Source organism: Juglans regia, chromosome 8 (genome assembly GCF_001411555.2).
Source record: "Juglans regia cultivar Chandler chromosome 8, Walnut 2.0, whole genome shotgun sequence".
NCBI classification, from domain to species: Eukaryota; Viridiplantae; Streptophyta; class Magnoliopsida; order Fagales; family Juglandaceae; genus Juglans; species Juglans regia.
This window is the reverse complement of record NC_049908.1, coordinates 23,655,143-23,671,635: the sequence shown is the minus strand read 5'-3', so window position 1 is coordinate 23,671,635 and position 16,493 is coordinate 23,655,143. Positions and strand designations below refer to the sequence as shown.

At 38.3% G+C, this 16,493-nt stretch overlaps 3 protein-coding genes across 3 annotated transcripts; 1 reads left to right on the top strand and 2 right to left on the bottom strand.

Annotated features, from left to right (window-relative positions):
* Positions 1 to 1,061: 1,061 nt before the first annotated feature.
* Positions 1,062 to 3,134, top strand: LOC109015676 (SKP1-like protein 1B). Its single transcript, XM_018998143.2, has 2 exons — positions 1,062 to 1,472; positions 2,676 to 3,134. The coding sequence occupies exons 1-2, from the start codon at positions 1,179 to 1,181 to the stop codon at positions 2,847 to 2,849; spliced, it is 468 nt and encodes a 155-aa protein (XP_018853688.1). The 5' UTR covers positions 1,062 to 1,178; the 3' UTR covers positions 2,850 to 3,134.
* A 1,771-nt stretch (positions 3,135 to 4,905) lies between these two features.
* Positions 4,906 to 5,487, bottom strand: LOC108990533 (uncharacterized mitochondrial protein AtMg01250-like). The gene has a single exon (XM_018964529.2). It carries the CDS (start codon positions 5,485 to 5,487, stop codon positions 4,906 to 4,908), a length of 582 nt encoding a protein of 193 aa, XP_018820074.2.
* A 5,622-nt stretch (positions 5,488 to 11,109) lies between these two features.
* On the bottom strand, positions 11,110 to 13,523 carry LOC108990530 (pentatricopeptide repeat-containing protein At3g51320). Its single transcript, XM_018964527.2, has one exon. It carries the CDS (start codon positions 13,398 to 13,400, stop codon positions 11,586 to 11,588), a length of 1,815 nt encoding a protein of 604 aa, XP_018820072.1. The 5' UTR covers positions 13,401 to 13,523; the 3' UTR covers positions 11,110 to 11,585.
* Between the last annotated feature and the right edge of the window lie 2,970 nt (positions 13,524 to 16,493).

Sequence of the window (16,493 nt, the reverse complement as noted above, 5' to 3'; positions counted from 1 at the left end):
AAATGTTTACCATTTTATAAACATATCACTTTAAATTTAATGGGTAGAATGTCTATTTCAAAAGTTACAATGGTTCATTTCTTTTAAAAGTTATGATGACTTATAATGAAATATTGCTTTTCAACGATTTACCGCTTCATAAATATAACACTTCAAATTTAATGGATAGAATTCATACTTTTAAAAGTTACAATGATTCATTACAAAAAAAGAAAAAGGTTACAATAGTTCATATTGAAATATTACTTTTAAAAGGTTTAACGTTTCATAAATACAATACTTCAAATTTAATGGATAGAATGCCTACTTTTATAGGTAGAATATAACGTCATAATTATATGACTCCACTTTTATATATAAGAATAGATATGATTAATGATATAAAATAAACTATTTGTTACAATTTCTTTTCATAAAATGAAAAATATTTTTGTAAAATAGAGTATCATTATTTTATAAAAATTTCCTTATATAAAATAAAATTAAAAAGAAAGTTGTAAGATGGCTAATGTCTCCATGTTTATGTCACTTCATTGAAAATGAATTTTAATTTCACAAAACCTCTTGCCATTTTACATAGAGATGTTAAATAGTTGTACAGCCGTAAGTTAATCATTTGATATTATTTGATATTAAGAAACGAATAATATTACATACTTGAGCATAACTCTTTTTTAAGATATAATATTAAAAATTTATTATTATTTTTTATATGTAATTCATATTTATTTATCTTTTTTAAAAAATAATATAATATTTATATATTCTATAACTATAAATATTTTTTTTTTTATAAAATTATAGGTATAACATGTGAACTCAAAAATATTTAAGAATGGTTTGGTTATTTCATCTAATATAATCATTATAAATTTTGTAAATTTTTATATAAAATATAATAAATAAATATAAATATTAAAAAAACATAAAATAGAAATAAATATCATTTTCCTGTAAAAAAAAAGAAAATGGTAGTCAACTCGAAATCATGAATCTCGGACTTTTACGCGTCGGAAATGAATTAAATGTATTATAAATAATGGGTTCAGGCCTCCTAGACCTCTTAATTTTTCGATTCGCAGCAAAAGGAAAGCGTACGAAAAGTCGAGTGTTTTCTGCACTTTTTATTTCTTCTTCTTTCTTTGTTTGCAGGATAGCGAACGCCTCGTTTCGATATCATGTCGTCGTCGAAGAAGATCACCCTGAAGAGTTCCGATGGCGAGTCCTTCGAGGTCGACGAGGCCGTGGCTCTCGAGTCTCAGACCATCAAGCACATGATCGAGGACGATTGCGCCGACAACGGCATCCCTCTCCCCAACGTGACGAGCAAGATCTTGGCCAAGGTCATCGAGTACTGCAAGAAGCACGTCGAACCGGCCAACTCTGAGGACCGCACCTCCGAAGATGATCTCAAGGCTTGGGACATGGAGTTCGTCAGGGTTGACCAGGCCACTCTCTTCGATCTCATTCTGGTTTGTTCTCTTCCGTCGCCTCTGATCACTTCTCTCTTTTCATGGCTTTGGTTCGTGTGGGCGATTTTTCCCTTCATGGGTTTCTCGTGGCTGGGGACTCTGAAATTTGGATCTGAATTGATTTCTTTTAGGTTAGGGCTTCTGGATTAGGGTTTCGAATCACGTTTTTAGCGTGATGGTTGTTTTGTTAATTTATGATTCTAGGTTTTGAAACTTAGGGTTTTGATCATTTGAAGTTGATTTGATTATTTATTTTCAAGTCTTACATACAGTTCTGTTCGTTGGTTGTTGAATTATTATCTTACTAATGGAACCCTGGGGGTTGGCTCAAGTGGTAAAGGACTTGATCTCGGTGGTATGCTCCCGCCAAGGTGGTCTAAGGTTTGAAACCTCTTGGGTGCAAACAATCTGGGCAATCGGACTGGAGATTTTTTTTCCCTCGAATAACCCGACTTGCGGGAGACTTATTGCCGAGGGCTTGTGCACCCTGAGATTAGTCAAGACGCGGTTCTGGGACATCCGGTGCCAATAACAAGAAAATAATTATCTTACTAATGGGTGATTTGTTGGTAATTTACTGTTAACACGTGATGTTACTCTGCGGGGTGATGGAGGCTCCTTGAGTATGCAATGGACTAGATGCTTCAAACTGATTGTTGTATGCATAAATAATGTGGCTTTTCTAGTATTCTTGTTCTTTGCCAAGACGTGGTTGATTTCAGGGTTTTATTTTCTTTACAATATGTCTTTGTTGTTGTTTTGTCCAAAGTTTAATGTTCTAGTTGCTTTGTTAATTACGTTTGCTTCGTAGTTGATACTGCAACTTAATTTCTTTGAGGAGAAAGTACCTATTTTGTTTGAAGATCCTTTCAATCAGTTAACATAAACTTTTTTTTTTTTTACCTTGCTTAACTCAGTCAATCTTATTTTTTAGGAGTATATTTTGTTTCTGTTCCTCAAATGAAAATAGCTTTATTTTATGCGAAGGAAAGATATCTTGGTTTGTTTGAAAATCATTGCCAAGTTGCATTGTTAATTGTTTAACGTAGGCCCTATGCTTGTGATATTTTTTATGATTGTTAACACGACAAAAATATTTCTGTGATGTGTATGACCTGGTTATTTTTATTTATCTTTGAAGTCTCCGAGTTTTGCTAAGAAATACTTGTTCAGTTGTGGTTCTAATACTGTTGCCTTTTTCAGGCTGCAAACTATTTGAACATCAAAAGCCTCCTGGATCTGACATGCCAGACTGTGGCGGACATGATCAAGGGAAAGACCCCAGAGGAGATCCGCAAGACCTTTAACATCAAGAATGACTTTACCCCAGAGGAAGAGGAAGAGGTTCGTCGGGAGAACCAGTGGGCATTTGAATGATGTATTGAGTGATAATATTGAGTGGAACTTGGAAACAAAAATGTGATTTACAAACAGCTTGGTTTAAGGGTTACTATGTGGGTTCATATGATAGGCGTAGTTGTTCTGGCTTTATCTTCCTCTGTTTTAAACTCTTGCTTTATTGAAATCGTAAGCTCTTTGAACTGTAAATAATATTCAGATTCTGATGGGGGGCACTGGTAGTAGCTGGTCCTGCTATCAATTTCTCTGCCATTTCAATACTTTATATTCCTTATTTATTATGATAACCCGGCTTTGGATAGACATGCATACATCTGTGTGCATTTGAAAGCTTTGTTCTGTCTGAGCGCAGCACTCACTGATTGTGCAATTAACAGAGGATCGGTGGTCGAGGATTTGAACTTTGAATGGCAGGATTCAGCTTTCTCCCCCATTCACATCCCTTATTTTTAATAGATTCCCTTGGTCATGTGCTGTGGGTTCCTTGTTTGTGGGAAGACAGGATGGGGTTTTGGTGGTGGATTATTAGGTTTGGAAAATGATTACCTTAACTATACATTAAATGAAGGTAGTTTCGGAATATTGAAATTCATTTTTAATCAAGTTTCATCGCAAGTGCATTGGTTGATTGTAAAAGAGTGGTAGGTGTGGATTAGTACCCCGTTCAGAAAATGCTTAGCTTAGTATACCTGTTATATGATGTATTTTAAGTATATTAATAAAAGAATAGGTAAAAGTCATGTTTGGTACAAAGAATGTCCTAGCTAAGTAGGAGCATTAGAAAAAGGGAAATCATGGAAATTTTGACCATTAATATTAACAGGAACAGCCTAAGTGTACAAAAGTTCTAAAAAAGAGAGCATTTAGTTCCTCAATTGATTTTTCATTGTCCTCGAACGACGTTTATTGCGCTCTTGTCATAAACAATACATGGCACAAATATGCAACATCTTCTATACAACCTTGATATGTTGGTTACCTCTTTAGATTTGTCCAACTAGGCAACATCTCCACTATAGACTCGGGCATAACTCAACCCAAGCCTAGTCTTCTTCATTCCAAATCCCTCGAGCTATATCACAATGTAATAGAAGATGGTCCACTGATTCACCCTCGTTCCTGCACATGCAGCACCAATCTGCGATGATCACCCCTCGTCTTCTCAAATGATCCGTTGTGAGGATCTTATCCAAAGAAGCGGTTCACACAAAAAATGCTGCTTTGAGAGGTGCCTTGTGTCTCCAAATCATTTTTCAAGGGAACTAAGTTAAAGGTTCTTGTGACAAAGATTTATAATACGAGCGAACTAAGAATAAACCTTTTCCCGTAGGTATCCACCATAATAAATCAGCTTGATGGTTACTGCATTTGAGTGAATACAAGAGGCTGAAAAGAGCTGCAAAATTGTCCAATTCCCAATCATGTACCGCTCGATTAAAATTAATGTTCCATTAGATTTGTTCCCCCACTATCACCATAACTTCCATCACGGAGACATCATTGGCACTTGCCACCCTAAAAAGAACAGGAAATAGATCATTTAGAGCACCATTACCACTCCAAATATTGTGCCAGAATTTGATCCTAGTCCCATTTCCAAGACAAAATCTTGTGTGCCTGGAAAAGACCCCCCATCCTTTTCTTATATGTTTTCACAAACCCACACCATATGCCCCACTCACTTCATTGGTACACCATCTCCCCCATAATTTTTCATATTTACTCTTAATCACCATTTTCCATAAAGCCTCATGTTCTTTATGGTATCTTCACAACCATTTCCCTAGTAGTGCCCGATTAAAGAGTCTCAAGTTTTTAATGCCCAAACCACTAGAAGAGATAGGTCTACATACTTTCTCCCACTTGACTAGGTGAAATTTAAACTCTTCACCCAATCCTTCCCACAGGAAATCTCGTTGAAGTTTCTCAATACGAACCGCCACACTTGCTGGGATAGGGAACAATGACAAAAAATATGTCGGTAAGTTAGATAACGTACTCTTTATCAAGGTAATCCTACTGCCTTTTTGACAGATACAATCTTTACCATCTTGCTAATCGATGCTCTACTTTCTCAATCATTGTATCCCATAAAGTAACCGCTCGAGGTGGCCCCCAATGGAAGCCTAATATATGTCATAGGGAGTAAAGCAATCTTACATCCCAAAGTATTAGCCAACTGTCTTAGACGCGGCACACCTCCAATAGGCAATATATCTGATTTATCCAGGTTCACTCTCAACCCTGAAACTGCTTCAAAACAAAGAATGAGGGCCTTTAATACTTGAATCTGATTATTATCTACCTCACAGAAGATAAGAGTGTCATCTAGGAACAATAAATACGAAATATTAATAAGTCTCCCACTTGGGGATCTTATCGAATAACCAGTCACACGCCCATTTGCAACCAGGGCTGATGTCATTTTGCTCAAAGCCTCCATTACAATAACAAACAGTAATGGTGACAAAGGATCTCCTTGTCTAAGGCCTTGTGTGTTGTTAAAGAAACCTGTTGGACTTCCATTTATCTGAACTATAAATTTTGTGGTAGAAATACACCAACGGATCCAAGATCTCAATCTTTCCCCAAAACCACACCTCCTTAGGAGGTCAAGTAGAAAGTCCCAATTAACATGGTCATACTCTTTCTCCATGTCTAGCTTGCATATAATCCCAATATTGCCAGCTTTTAGTCTACTGTCTAGACATTCATTTGCGATAAGGACCGCATCTAAGATCTGTCTATCCTTTACAAAAGCATTTTGAGACTTTGAGATTATCTTTCTTACTACATCACTAAGGCGATTCGCAAGTATCTTAGAGAGAATCTTGTAAACCTAATTTACTAGGCTAATGGGTCGGAACTCCCTGATCTCCTCAGCCCCAACCCTCTTCGGAATTAAAGCAAGAAAAATGGCGTTTAGGCTTTTCTCAAATTGTCCAGCCGAATGAAACTCCTGGAACACCTTCATGAGATCATCCTTTAATACCTCGCAGCATGTTTGAAAAAAACCCATAGAAAACCCATCAAGACCTGGAGCCTTGTCTTTGGCCATTTTCCTCACCACTTTGAAAACCTCAACCTCATCAAACGGCCTCTCCAATCGAATACCATCCATAGGACCAATAGAGTCAAAAGCTACCCCATCAAGCTTTGGTCGCCAACCCTCCTGCTCGGTAAGTAATTGTTCAAAAAAGCCAACTACATGATCATTAATTCTCTGCTCATTCTTATAATCTACCCCATCTATTTTAAGCATCTTAATATTATTAGATCTCCTATAAGAATTGGCTACCCTGTGAAAAAACTTAGTACATCTATGTCCTTCCTTCAACCATAATGATTTCGACTTTTGCCGCCACGATATCTCTTCTAAAAGAACGATCCTCTCAAAGTTTGCAACCAGCACTAGCTTTTTAGCTAATTCCTCTTGTGTTAAGGTCCTGGACTCTTGTAGCCTTTCCATTTCTGCGATCTCCCTTGTCTTGGTTTTCTTGTGTTCTCCAATGTCCCCAAAAGACTGGCTATTCCACAATTTTAGGTATTGTTTTAGAGCTTTCAATTTACCCGCCAACGTAAAACTTAGAGTGCCCTGAAACTGATAAGATGACCACCACTGTTTGACCCTATCAACAAAACCTTCTGTTTTCAGCCACATGTTTTCAAACTTAAAATACCGACGTCTTCTTTGAATCCCACCAGAATCCAACATTACAAGCCAATGATCCGAACATATCCGAGGCAATCTCTTTTGCCAAACCTCTGGGAAGTGACTTTCCCACTCAGGAGAAATTAATAATCTATCTAGTCAAGACCATGTCTGATTATTGGCCCACGTGCATAAACCCCCCGCCATTGGTAGATCCACTAAATTCAACTCAAAAATACATTTCGACAAATCAGTCATAGCTGGGCGCAATCTTCTATTACCGAAGCTCTCACTGGGAAATTTTATAACATTGAAATCTCCATCAATACACCATGGAAGATCCCACCAATTGTATACATCGGCTAGTTCATCCCACAATAATCTAAGATCAATGTCTGAATTAGGACCATAAACCCTTGCCAATGCCCACAAAAAGCCATCTGAAACGCTCTTAAACGAGCATGCAACCAAAAATAACCCAATAAACTCCTCCTTTTTCTCCACCACCATTTAATCCCACATCACCAAAACACCTCCTGAGGCCCCATTAGCTGCCAAATGTACCCACTCCACGTGTGCGCAGCTCCATAAACTTCTTACATTGTTGTGGTAATAACTTTCAACTTCGTCTCCTATAAGCAAACAATGTCCGCCTTCCACCCTCGCAACAAGTTTCTTACTTGAAGATGCTTACTCAGCTCATTTAGACCCCGGACATTCCATGAAACAATTTTTGGTTTCATTTTGGAAGGCCAACCCCTTTCCTTTAGTCCTCTCCCTGCTAGAGCTACCTTCAAAGTTCATTGATCAAGTCAGCCTCATGAGTTCACGTTGTTTCTTGGATCCAACTTTCTTTTGTTGTTGATGACCCGCTTCGATAGCCATGAGTAATGCAATGAATTGCTCCTTGTACCCTTCACACTTCAAATCTACCATTTCCTGAATATCTTTTACTATGTTAAACACCTAGTCTGATGCACTCGACTGATCTGGAAACAAACACTTCAACGAGATAGGATTTTGCATTCGAAATTCCGATTGTACCTCCATATGCTCTTCTCCTAATACCAAATCCACTTTCCCAATAGAGTTGTTTGACACCTGAATAAGCCTCTGAGAGTTCTCCTCATCAGAAAGGAATAAATCTTCACTGGCCGAGTCCCCTGTATCACTATCTCCCATTAAAACGACACCATTAAATAGCACAAGGATGTTCGTCGGACCCTCAACACCTCCCCCACACACCGTCGGCAATTTCTGTGCACTCCCCGGAGGAGGAAGTGCACTTGGTGGTGGAAGGGCCCTTCTAGAACTATCGCGTTCTATCTCGTCACCTGCATATTCATCCCATCCTCCAGTTGCTCCACCACCTTCATCGACGGCTTCTAAGGGTGTTGCGACGAGGATTCCGGCAAGTCCACCGCCCTCTGGTGGCGGTGCGGCATCAACTCCCGCGGAGAATGCTTCCTTCCTCCACCCGTGAAAACTGCCCTAGGCCTCCACGTGTTTCGGGCCTTAGGATTGGGCCTCGGTCTAACAGCCCTCCATCCTTGTCCGTGAGGGTCACGGGCCTGGCTTAGACTTGGCCCATAATGGCCCAAATGAGTATACGAGACCCTTGTCGGCCCTTGAAAGCCCCTCCACCTTTCCTCCCCTTAAACGTCCTGTTTCGCCCATCTCCATGTCATCCCCGACAATACTCAACAACTTGGCCACTTCCTTCTACAAATTCCCCAACTGCAACTGCACCTCCCTCACCATGCAGAGTACCTCCCGCACGTCTCTTTCACACTCTCTTTCCTAAAAGAAGCCCTGAGGCACTGAAGACTCTTCACCATCATATCCTCCCCCACTGGCCCCATTTCTTGGCTCAACGAAGGTCACCACCGGAGATAACGCTTCTTTATAAGATTTCGAATGTGCCACCTCCCCCCACTGCCTCCTCTAAACATCACCACCAGCCCTAGCTCTATTTCTAACCACCTTGGTGACCTCCCTCAGCACCTCCCTCATTCTTCTCCATCATCTTCCCCCCTCTCCTTCAGGAATAATAATAAAGCTACGGTGGCCCCCTTCAACATACACCGCAACCTCCAAGAAACTGCCATGGTTATTCAAGCATCTTTGCGCAATGAAGCTCCAATAACCCTCCCTTACTGACGAGTAATAATCCATTCTTACACCTATTTCACTCTCCTCCAAAGCTCTCTCAAGCCACTGCGTAGTACTCAACCCAACAATAACTCCTGCTTAAACCTCTTACCTCTCTCAGTGATGCATACCAGACCTCCTTCTTTCACAACGAAGAAAAGCTTTGATTCAATGACAAGCTCCCTTGTGCTTCCCATCTTAGCCAACATCGACGGAGTTGATAAAACTAACTAACCACCATCCTCGACGGCAAACAAGGAAAAGAAAAATCTTTTACTTTTTTCTCCCACGTATAAAGAGAAAAGGGGAACCTCCAATTAACAAAAGTAGGCAAAACTAACAAGAGCAGATAATTCATTGATTTCTTAGTTATATATATATGTAACTATTTTAAATGGATCGCTCACTTTAACCGCTAGTGTAAATTTTGTTTTTAAATATTAAAAAGACATGTGGGTTACTATGTTACTATGTGGGTTCATATATGTTACTATGAACCCACGTAGTAACCCACATAGTAACATATGAACCATTTAACATGGTAACATATATGGGTTCATATGTTAGGCATACTATGTGGGTTCATACTTTTACACTAGTCGTCTGTGGAGAAGTTTGCTCCTGAAATTGAATCTATTTCGTTGGTATACGAAAGGGAGTGTTGTGTTTGAAGATAAGAAGAAGATGCCAAAAACAAAAAAAAAAAAAACAAAACAAAACAAAACAAAAAATCAAAAGAAAATAAAGATGAGAAGAAGAAGATGAAATCAGTCTCTGTGAGTAGACGAAGCTTGCTGTGTTTTAATCTAGCCGAATTCAACGAAACGCCTCGTTTCATTTTTACACGTGGATAGACGTGTAAGATGTCACCGAGTGTCGTGGCTCTCATGGTGGCAAATCATTAATGGTCTCCAATTCCTTCTTCATGCAATTCAAGTAAATAAACCGTAACATGCAAAAAAGAAAACTAAGGATCTTATGGAACCACGAGTTTGATTGTGGAAAAATAATTTCAGAGCATTATTACTACCACATTGTGGCATTAATCATTGAAGAAAATGATGAACCGTATCTGCTAGCACATGCTGTATCGTTGTACAGTACGCTAGAGAAAATAATAATCTTACGACTATTTTACAAATTTATATCAAATGGAGGATAGTTTTGTAATATTATAATTTATTTTTAATGGAGTTTCATGATTTTATTAGTTGTTTGAAAATGAATTGTAAAATAGTTGGAGGTGTATCATTACTCGTGATATGAGATCTATTTATTGTTAGTTTTCAGTAAAATGAAGGTTCCATTCATAACTCTTAGTTCTTTCAGGCAATCAATAATTCATGTTAAAAGGGGATTGAAGACAATAAATAATTCGAAAGCAATCCTCACCTAGCTAGAAGAGATTTCTCTCATTTTTCTAATTTCTGTGATCTTGAAGATCGGAACTATTCATATTCAAATTCAACCTTTTGAGATCCAGATCTTGCAAAACCCATGGCTTCCCCTCTACTATTGGCAGTCTCTGTACAAAAGGGAGCTCAGATATGCTTTTACTCGCAAAGATTGGAGTGTAAGGTTTTTTCGGTTGCTCCAATCTAGTCAAGACTAGATGTTTAGGGAATGAGATGAGATGAAATTTTTATGAATAATAGTAAGATAGTTTGTGAACAGTAGTGAGAGAGATTTGAGTTAAATTTTTATTGGATTTTGGGAAAATAGAGAAAATGTTGAATAAAAAATATTAATATTGTTATAATATAATTTTTATTTTGTGATTTGAAAATGATGATTTTTTTTTTTTTAAAAGTTAAGAAAAGTTGTAATAATTAGTTTGAAAAAGATGTAATGATTTGTTTGAAAGTATTTGTGTTTGAATGATATTTGAAAAGGAAATGAGACGTGATGAGATGAGATTGGATGAGATGGAAATTGTTTACCTTAGTGTACTCCTGCTGCAATAGCAAAGCTTGCTAGTTTCTATACAAGTACATTTTAGTTCACTTTATGGACTGAACCTCAAACTGCACAGATGGCATTCTTGGCATCTTGCTAGAGCGGCCTTTACTTTTGGTTATTATGAATACAGTCTCAAAGCAAAGAAACCATGGGAATGAGACTGCACTTGTGAAAAAAAAGACTACAATTGTTCCCCAGAAAGAAAACTCATCAAAAGAACATCCGACTCTCAATAAAAAGAAAACTGAAAATAAAAAGTGAATCAGCGGGTGACCCCATTCTGAGGTTCCTGCTTGTTCCCCAGTATCTTATGCAAGTGAATATCCAGAGTTTAAAGAATAGCAATGGTGTTTAGCGACAAGACCATTGCTATCAGCTCACAAAAGCCAATACTGTACTGTGAACATTCAACATTGAGGTTGATATGGCATGTAGAAAGCATCAATTTGTACTAACCAGTGTTGCAGCTTATTTGACACGATTAAAAGAATTAAGAACATTGCTTGCAGATGAACATGAAAAAGGAATCAACAAATTATATTATTTCATCAAATGTTGAAGCTCATAAAAGGCAAAACTGTTAATCATGCCTGCAGACTACAACACAGCGGCAGCAAGATTGAAGATAATTGATGCAAGATGTTAATTACTACACTTGGTGCAAAATAAACTATCACAACTCGTGAGCTGCAGGGGCTGTTGGAAACATCCTCTACAAGTACTGATCCGTAGAGCAAAATCAACTATCATCAGATTGACATTCTGGATCCTTCAAGCGTAGCATTATCCAGCATCTAACCCCTAAAACAATACATGCATTCTTGGCTGATGCCATAAAATACACATTCAATTAATTGTCATCAAATCACCCTCATCGGGCAAGCATTATCCTTCCCATTTTGGAAAGAGTATGCCAGCATCCTGTTCTGTCAATCCACTATATTTAGAACCACCTCTTATATGATGTGTGAACAAACTGTACCAGTGAGAAATCATTTTCTGCAGTCTTCACTTGCTTCTGATGCTAAATTGAAGTTTGTGTCATTTAGATGTGGCTGTTTTGAATTGGGACTCGATAAGCTTGACTTTTTAGCCAATGCACCCATCATCATGCTCACCTCATCCATCCCTTCTCGCCAGTAATCTCTCACTTTCAACTCGTGAACTATTTCTTTCAAGTCTTTAAGATTACATCCGGGCATCCTTCCAACCTTTCGATCCTTCATCATGTCTTTTACCCGAGCAACATCCTCCCATCGACCTGCCACGGCATAGACATTCAACAATAGTTGATAAGATAAGGGCTTATGCGGTTCCATTTCGATTAGAGATTTTGCAATTTTTTCTCCTAAAGATACATCTCCTAGGAAACGACAGGAACCAAACAAATTAGCCCAAAACAGGGATTCTGATGACTTATCATCTTCTGGCATATTCCTTAAGATTTCCTCAGCCTCTTGGACAAGCCCCACGCTGGCATAGAGATTGGCCATACACCAATTATGTGCAAAATTGGGCTTTATATTGAATATGTCTATCATTTGGCCGAAATAAGCTCTGCCCTCTGCTAAAAGCCCAGAGCGAGCACAGGCGCAAAGAACCCCAATGAAGGTTATTTCATCTGGGATTATTCCTTCTTGTCCTTCGTCACACCTTGAACTCTTATAAAGGTTGGTTTCTTTATGTTTTGACCTTGGTCTACCCAACATTTCACCAAATAGGAGAAGCCCATCTTCTGGATTTCCATGAAGGCAATGGCCCATGACCATTGCATTCCAGGAAACCAAATTCTTATTTGCCATTCTTTCAAAGACTCTACATGCCATGTCCACCCTCTGGCACCTGCTATACATATCTATCAAAGCTGTATCAATAACAATACTTGATATCAAGAATATCCTAATGTGACACCCATGAACTGATCTTCCCTCTCTTACTCGAGCTGACCGGCCACAAGCAGTGAGCACGCTAACCATAGTTGTATCACTGCCTCTCAATCCAAACTTAACCATTTCCCTGAACAACTTCAATCCACACCCAGGGTTCCCACCTTTCAAATACCCATTGATCATAATATTCCAAGAAACCACATTTCGTTCAGGCATTATATCAAATAACCGATGAGCAATGCCCAAATCACCAAGTCTAGAGTAAACATCGATGACTGAATTCCACGACACCAAATCCCTGTTTGACATTTCAGCGAACACATTACTAGCAAGGTCAACGGCCCCACAACTACCGTACATATGAATCAAAGCGTTCTGAACTGGCAACACACTATCAACTCCATTCTTAACGGCCTGCCCATGACACTTCTTCCCGGATTTAAAACAACCCATCTTCGCAATAGACCCAACAAGTGGTACAAAAGTATAGCTATTAGGCAAAAACCCATTTCTCAACCATTCAAAATAGAACACCATAGCCTGGAACGGAACACAACTATTAGAGTAAGCCTTGATGACAGTATTAATACATAACCTATCTGGCCAATTTATATATCGGAAAATTAAAATAGTGTAATCTAAATCCCCGAAATCCGAAGAGCACTGCAGAATTCTGCCTGCCCAGAAGGGGTTGTGGAAGAGACCCGAAGTGATAAAATGAGCTTGGATTTGCAACAACTGCCTCATATTTTGACATGTTTCGAGTATACACCTTCGCTGATAAAGTGAAGTAGCAGTCTTTTCAAGGGGAACAGAGGAAGAGCAAAATCTGGGCCGAGAGAGGTTGGTTTTGGAGGTGGGTTGAAAGAGAACGGAGCTTCTGAGTCGAGCAAGTTCCCGCATGGAAAATCTTGCCATTCATTGAGGCTATGGTTTTGATTCACTGCTGAGCTGCAAGACTGGGCTCTCGCCATTAACCCACATTCCGCTCTCGATCGCTCCCTCGACCATAGGCTTCAGATTACAACGGAAATAGTCAAAATGTCAAATAGTTATGGAGGCGGTCAGGTTAGGAGAGTGATCAGAATTTTATATTTTGTTTCAGATATTAAATATTTTAATATTATTATTATTTAAAAATTTAAAAAGGATATATTGAGATTTGAAAAAGTTAAATTATTTATTATATTTTATATAAAAATTTAAAAAATATGTAATGATGATATGAAATGAGATAAAAATTTTAAGTAAATGAGCTCAGTTCGATTCGTCAAGATGTCACTTTTTTATTAGCATTACTCTTTTTAAATATTGTATTTTAGTTTTAAAAAAAACATATATATAAACATATGCAAATATTTACTCATGTATAATTGACTAAATTTAATGAAATACGATATCAATCCAAATATTTTCAGTAAGAATTTAATTAATCTATATGACTTCAAATGTCCACTTTTTGACATATTCTTATTTATGGAAAAAATAAATATCATTAGTTTATATGATATTGAAAAATTCTTCTCGTCAGCCACTATGTACTATCTCACATCTCACACTTTATGAAAAACATCTTCATATCTTATAAAAAAAAATTATAAGTGCGGAGTGTGGGAGTGAATAATAGCTGATGCATAGAACTCTTCTATGATATTTATAACAATAGAAATATTTATAATTTTATGAACTCATTTATTTGTTAATTGTTTTCTTCAACCAAATAAAGTAAATAGGCTGAAAAGTGTAAACAAGTTAGGCTGCAGATTCAAGCTCTCATTGTTGTTCATCCATTGCGAGGGGTTGATATGGTGGTGCTAAGGGTTCGTTCAGGATCATTTGATGTGGTTCTATGGACTGACAAAGAGGTGGAAGTGGAACTGCATGCTACTCTCCATGGAATCATAAACTTTTTTTAAACCATTGTTTGAAATCTCTTTGTTGCCTCTCTTGGGTTGAACTCCTGTCACAACAAAACATAAAAAAACTTTGAGACTCAACCTTGTTGGTCTTAAATCAAAGAATAAGGTGTCCAAGCGGCCTGAGATGCGTTTTATGTATGAAAAAATCTGCGCAACCTCCTATCTCAAGAGTTTATGAGCAATGCTACATTTTGTGATACTATATATTGAAAATAAAAAATTGGGAGGTGGAGGCCAGGGATCTTTGCCTAGTGGGACATGATCAGTAGAGTAAACTCCTCTCACCACCACGTGCAATGGGAGGTCTTCCTCTCCACCACGGTGGTCGGGCGTAGGCTCTGGCGGCCCGCACCATAGGCGGACACAATAAGAGAAAGGTCTCTCCATCTCAACTAGGGTCACACGGTCCCGATTGGGCTATTATAAGAGGGGAAAGCTTTCCCCTCTTTTGTGCATTTTTCTAAGAAAATGATTTGGCAAATAAATTGATTTTGTTTTTTTTTTTCTTTTTCTAGTTTGTGGGAGATGCTTTGGAAATACATCTCAAAGAAGCTCCAAACATGTTTGCAAAAGCCTTTCCAAACATATAAAGTACCTAATCCATAATCTTCCATTTAGATAGAAAAAAAAGGTCAAGAGTAACATTCGGTTTAGGTGCAACTGCTGTATACTGGTCACTTGAAGCAATCGTCTCAGCCAATCTAATTAACAAACGCTTCTAAACCACGCAAAACAATTGAGCAACAGAAAGGACCGGTAACTATCATCAGACTCTCTGCTCTTCAACTATACCTTCCTCTTATTAAAGATCTTGCAGAAATGCTAAAACCCAATGAAACCAAATGGGTTTCAGCAATCTTCTTGGTCTAAGAGAGCAGACCAAATTGGAGGAACTTCCATCTTCTTCTTAAAAGGTGACCAAATTGGAGGATTTGGAAAAGGTCGAGGAAGACAAATCTATTTATCCACAAGGGTCGAGCTTAGGTGAGCTTCTGGAAGTTGATCAGCAGTGTTGTGTGTTTGTCAAGATTGAAGATGGAACAGGACAGACGTACTCTTCCTTGTCTGCATGAGTTTCACAAGGTCTGTGTCGACAGGTTGTGCCGGAAAACTTGTCCAGTGTGCCGGTTTTCCATGGGAGGGGGGGAGGACAATTGCTATGTACAGCAAGTGCTGACTGATGAGATGGTGATATGGTTTTCTTCTTTTCATGTAGCTGGTTTCAAGCCTGTAAATTGTAATTCATCTTGCACATTATAAATTAATAAACACAAGTTTTCATAGATTCAAGTTCCTATTTTGCCATAATCAAATAGTACGACGACGCAAGCTCAAACATATGGGGTATAGTCATATGGTCCACCCCACAAAAGTTTTCATACTTTACAAAAGAAGAACCTGGCCTAGAGAATGTTTTTTTTTTTCATGATTAAAACTAGTATCATTTTTCGAAGAAATTAGTGAGTTGGGATTGAAGTATCAAACTCATTCATTGAATGGATTGGAATAAAGTTGAACTATATACAATCCAAAACTAAACTTGTGGCAGTCGGACAATTTTTGTCACAACATGCATGGCGAACACGACATGAACCTAATACAAAATCACCTTTTATTAGGATTGGGGAACCGCACTCAATCCTTGGATCGAATGAGTAGAACCGAGTACGTACTACTCATGATACATGACGACCGAAACGACATGACAACACGAATTATCAGCCATAGTGCCAAGAAAGTAATCACATATATAGAGCGTACTTCAGAATGGGGCTGACCAGCATTGTCTGGGTGTGAGACAACACCCGGCCATTTTCCCTATTAATGGATCAATGTTCAATCAAAGATAACGATTGTTTGGTACGCTGGATTGGCTTCTTTTGAATCTAGGGAACCACTAGGAATTGAATGCCATAGGACAAAGCACCAAGAACCCAACAAATTAGAGAGGGCACGACCGCACGAGTGACTGTAATAACATGGTGAAGGAATAGGTTCTACTAACAATTCATGTCCTCTAAAAGATGAAGAGATAAGGAAGATCTTGAAAGAGATGGCCTGCAAAGGAACAAAGTGTCCCATCCTCTTTTCT

Excerpts from the sequence above, each read along its gene's own strand:
- LOC109015676 (XM_018998143.2), top strand. The coding sequence starts at position 1,179 with ATGTCGTCGTCGAAGAAGATCACCCTGAAGAGTTCCGATGGCGAGTCC. Across the intron at positions 1,473-2,675 it reads CTCTCTTCGATCTCATTCTG|GCTGCAAACTATTTGAACAT; the intron begins GTTTGTTCTCTT and ends TGCCTTTTTCAG.
- LOC108990533 (XM_018964529.2), bottom strand. The coding sequence starts at position 5,487 with ATGGAGAAAGAGTATGACCATGTTAATTGGGACTTTCTACTTGACCTC.
- LOC108990530 (XM_018964527.2), bottom strand. The coding sequence starts at position 13,400 with ATGGCAAGATTTTCCATGCGGGAACTTGCTCGACTCAGAAGCTCCGTT.